Below are 4,061 nucleotides of genomic sequence, written 5' to 3' on the forward strand. Positions count from 1 at the left end.
GCTGTCGTCTTTTTAGCCGGCGTCTTCTTCTTGACCGGAGTCTTCTGCCTGCAGGTACATTAAGAGCAAATGTCGGAACTAAGTATTGTGTGTTCATAAATATAATTTGTGGTAAAAGAATGAACATAAGTTAGTATTATACCTTTTATAATTTGCTATAGGTTTGTCATCTTCCACAACTTCCTCCTCGGCTGTAGTAGCATCTCTCTTTCTGCATGATAGAAAAAGGTGAAATGGTTTAGCAACATGAACCCATTTGACGTAAACAAATTTTGTAAGTACAATGGCACATTTTAGTAGGAGTGTGCTCCATTGGTGGTGGTTCTGCAATAACTAAAGGAGGGAGATTGCAAGTTTTTGCAAAGTGGCCATTTCGACCACATTTTTTGCATTTAACCACTTTTCTTCCTGGGTCTTCAAGAAATCCTCTAATTCTTTGAACCCATTCCAGGTGGCCTTTTCTCTTGTATAGGTGGGTAAACAAGGAATCCAAGGTCAACTTGCTCCCATTGTGTCCTATCAGTCATGGTTGGCAGTGCCCCAGCATAAGCAGCTCGAAATTTTGCCATGCTGTAATACTCATCAACAAAGGACTCAATCTTTGCGCCCCTCATTGAACAAATGAAAGTCAATGCATGAATGCAAGGCTGCCCAGAAACTTGAAATTTCCGACATGAGCATGTTCTCTGTTTTAGATCAACAGTGTGCCTCTGGTCATATGCTTTCACATCATATAGTGTAATCTCTGCCTCATGTTCGGTATTCCACGCCACTTTTTGGGGCCCAATTGTTTTATTGAGTGCATTGAGCCTCTTGAGAACCTCGGGCAAGATTATGCCGGCCAAATACCTACCAACATGCCTCCTCACATTGAACTTCACCATTATTAGCTCTCTAATCCTATCTAGTAGCTCACACAAATTTAGCCCTTTCAAGTCTTTGATCTGCTTGTTAAAACTTTCAGAAATGTTGTTAGTGAGATAATCAACCTTGCTATCCACACCAAAGGCACACCTATACCAAATCCTATTGTGGTGTTTCTCAAGGTACTCGATAGCACTTGGATCAGCCTCAAATATCTTTTGCATATGCCATCTGAACTTGTGCTCTGTGAATCCCCTAGCAGCTGGGTACAAATGGTCTGTGTACACTTTACCATGGAATTTTTTCATAAAATTTTGGTATAAATGGCGCATACACTCCCTATATTCACACTCGGGGAATACTTTGTCAACTGCATTTTCTAGTCCCTTGCAAGCATCACTGGAAATTACTAGCCCTGGTGGACATCCTACAGCCCTGTGCAGCTGCTGCATAAACCATACCCAGTTTTCTGTAGTTTCTGAATCAAATACGGCATATGCTACATAATACAACCAGTTGTGTCCATCAACTCCGGTCGCTGATGCTAATTGACCAACATATTTGCCATTCAGTGCAGTTGCATCTACTCCTATGTATGGTCGATATCCAGCTAAGAAACCATCTATGCAGGGTTTGAAAGCTACAAAGACTCTATTGAAATAGTACTTATCTTTTTCCTTGACCAAATCAATCTCAACAATACTACCAGGGCATCTCTTCTCTATCTCTGCTTTCCAATTGAACAACAATTGAAAACTATCCTCATATTTACCATGCATTTGTTCCAGAGCTATCTTCATACCTGCCCAAGCTTTGGAATACTTCAGCTTGAAGTTGAAGTCACCCTCCAACTTAGTTTTCGCTGCCTTTGCTCCCTCTCCTGGGTTTTTCTTCACCCAATCAACAAGCTTCTCTGCAACCCAACCTTGTGTTGCCATTCTGCTGTCTACAAGCTTTGTAGTAGGGCAATTGTGCTTAGAGGGAATCTTCTTTATCTGCACAAAGATGCCATGATTAGTTCGCACACACAAAAACAGGATACATGTAGGATATAATAGTCATAAGAGAAAGGTGAGAAAATGCACAAATAATTACAACATGAGTAAGCATACCATGACAACTTGTTGATCACGCAACCTCGATGCGTGAATGTGCCAAGGGCAACTAGGATATGAGCAATTAGCCATGAATCTAGTAGAATCAGTCCTTACTTTAGCTAGCCCAAAGTCTTTTACCACAACATGATGTCTTATTGCTTTTCTAAAGGTTACAATGTCAGGAAAAAGAGCCCCCACTTTAATGTCAGCATTATAAGGATCAGTGGCCACATTGTACTGAATAGGAATGTCAGTAACCTCTTCCTCCTGCTAGATAAGATGCTTAACATCAGAGATATCCATATCATCTTCGGCCTCCTCATCTTCAGCTTTCTCATCAGGTGTTGTAGCCAGTGCTTGCACTACGGCAGGTTCAGGAATGCTAACACCTACTAGATGTTCATCATCAACTCCAACATACTCCTCCTCGTTATCAAATGGATTAGTGGAAGGATTTTGAAGTTCTTGTTGTTGGTCAGCATGTGGCACATTAGGCTGGCTTGTACTTCCAACCTCTGATGTGACACTCTCAACTATAGGAGGCGGTGCAGGCTGAGTTGGCGTTGTTGGACAATTAGTAGTGTCGGTCTGGAGGTATGCTTGTGCATCATTCGGCTGGATTATATTTGCATAATTTTGATTGCCCATGACCAATGGATCATCATTAGGCACAACACTAATAGGAACAAAATCTGCAATTTTTGATCCACCATTGAATACACTAGATCCAATTACATCCACCACTACCACACTAAGTGGCACTTTCAGCTCAGCTGCATACATATCAAACATCAAGTAGTGCTGCTCATCATGCAACAGCCTGACATTTTCACCCAACACTTTGTCAAAATATGAAACTGACACCAATTGATTAGTGCCAATGTTCAACTCTAAAGCTAGCTGGCGTGTTAATGCATCAACGCTGAACTTTTCTATGACTACAGTCCATAGCAAATTCCTTCCCTTCACATAAATCTTCCTACCATCAGGACTTGTACAGAAAAAGGCCTCCACAACAATTTGTAAATTAAAAGCATTGCTGCCACTGTACCTATGAAAATCATATGGGTAATCAAACATCAACAATTGGGGAAGAACTAAACACACATGCAACAAATTGGTGGAACTTGAGCATTTTTTCTACAAACTTACTGAGAATTCGGGGCCGGGGATGACATTGTTGCGGGGTTACTTCGAATCTTCGGCAGTGGCACTCGAGGATGCGCGATTCAAGTGGCCTCCAGCATGGCCACCGCCATGCTCGCTTGCTGGTGGTGGGGCGCTCAACAGCAAGGCGTCGGCTGGGGCTCCTGCCCGGCAGGGGGAGAAGCAGCAGGACGGCGGCACCGGGATGTGGAGCAGTAGGGCGCGGTTGACGGATGTGGAGCAGCAGGGCGGAGGCTCGGGATGCGGGGGAGCAGGGCGGCGGCGGCTAGGGTTCTTGGGAGAGAGGAGGGGAATGAAGAGAGGAACGCGAGGAAGACGATAGGCACGGGGCTGGACCGGTGCATGTTAACCAGATGGATGCAGGGGCATTTCCGTCCGACGGAAAATACAGGGCGTATACGTCAGCGTTTTTTCTTAAAAAACCAGCTCAAAAGGCCGGAGTGGCATCGACAGATGTATCCGAGAATTGGAGTGGCATTTTTCGAAGTTTGCAAATTGGAGTGGCATTTTTCTGAATCACCAGAATTGGAGTGGCATTTATCCAATTAACCCTTTTTTTTAATTTGGGCTTCTTTGGCCTCTTTTATTTTTTCTGTAAAGTCCGGAGTCTCATCCCGACTTATGGGGGAATCATAGTCTCCATCATCCTTTCCTCACTGGGGCAATGCTCTAATAATGATGATCATCACACTTTTATTTACTTACAACTCAATATTACAACTCAATGTCTAGAACAAAATATGACTCTATATGGATGCCTTCGGCGGTGTACCGGGATGTGCAATGATCTAGCGTAGCAATGACATCAAAAAACGGACAAGCCATGAAAACATCATGCTAGCTATCTTACGATCATGCAAAGCAATATGACAATGAATGCTCAAGTCATGTATATGATGATGATGGAAGTTGCATGGCAATATATCTCGGAAT

The 4,061-nt window shown here is 43.1% G+C and overlaps 1 protein-coding gene across 1 annotated transcript; it reads right to left on the reverse strand.

Annotated features, from left to right (window-relative positions):
* Positions 1–428: 428 nt before the first annotated feature.
* On the reverse strand, positions 429–1,868 carry LOC147958566 (uncharacterized; the record flags this gene model as incomplete). Its single annotated transcript, XM_087532194.1, has 1 exon — positions 429–1,868. A coding segment is annotated over one exon (1,440 nt), but the record flags the coding sequence as incomplete, so codon positions are not given.
* Between the last annotated feature and the right edge of the window lie 2,193 nt (positions 1,869–4,061).

This window comes from Triticum urartu, chromosome 7A, assembly GCF_056163025.1.
Source record: "Triticum urartu cultivar PI428250 chromosome 7A, HENAU_Tu73, whole genome shotgun sequence".
NCBI lineage: Eukaryota > Viridiplantae > Streptophyta > Magnoliopsida > Poales > Poaceae > Triticum > Triticum urartu.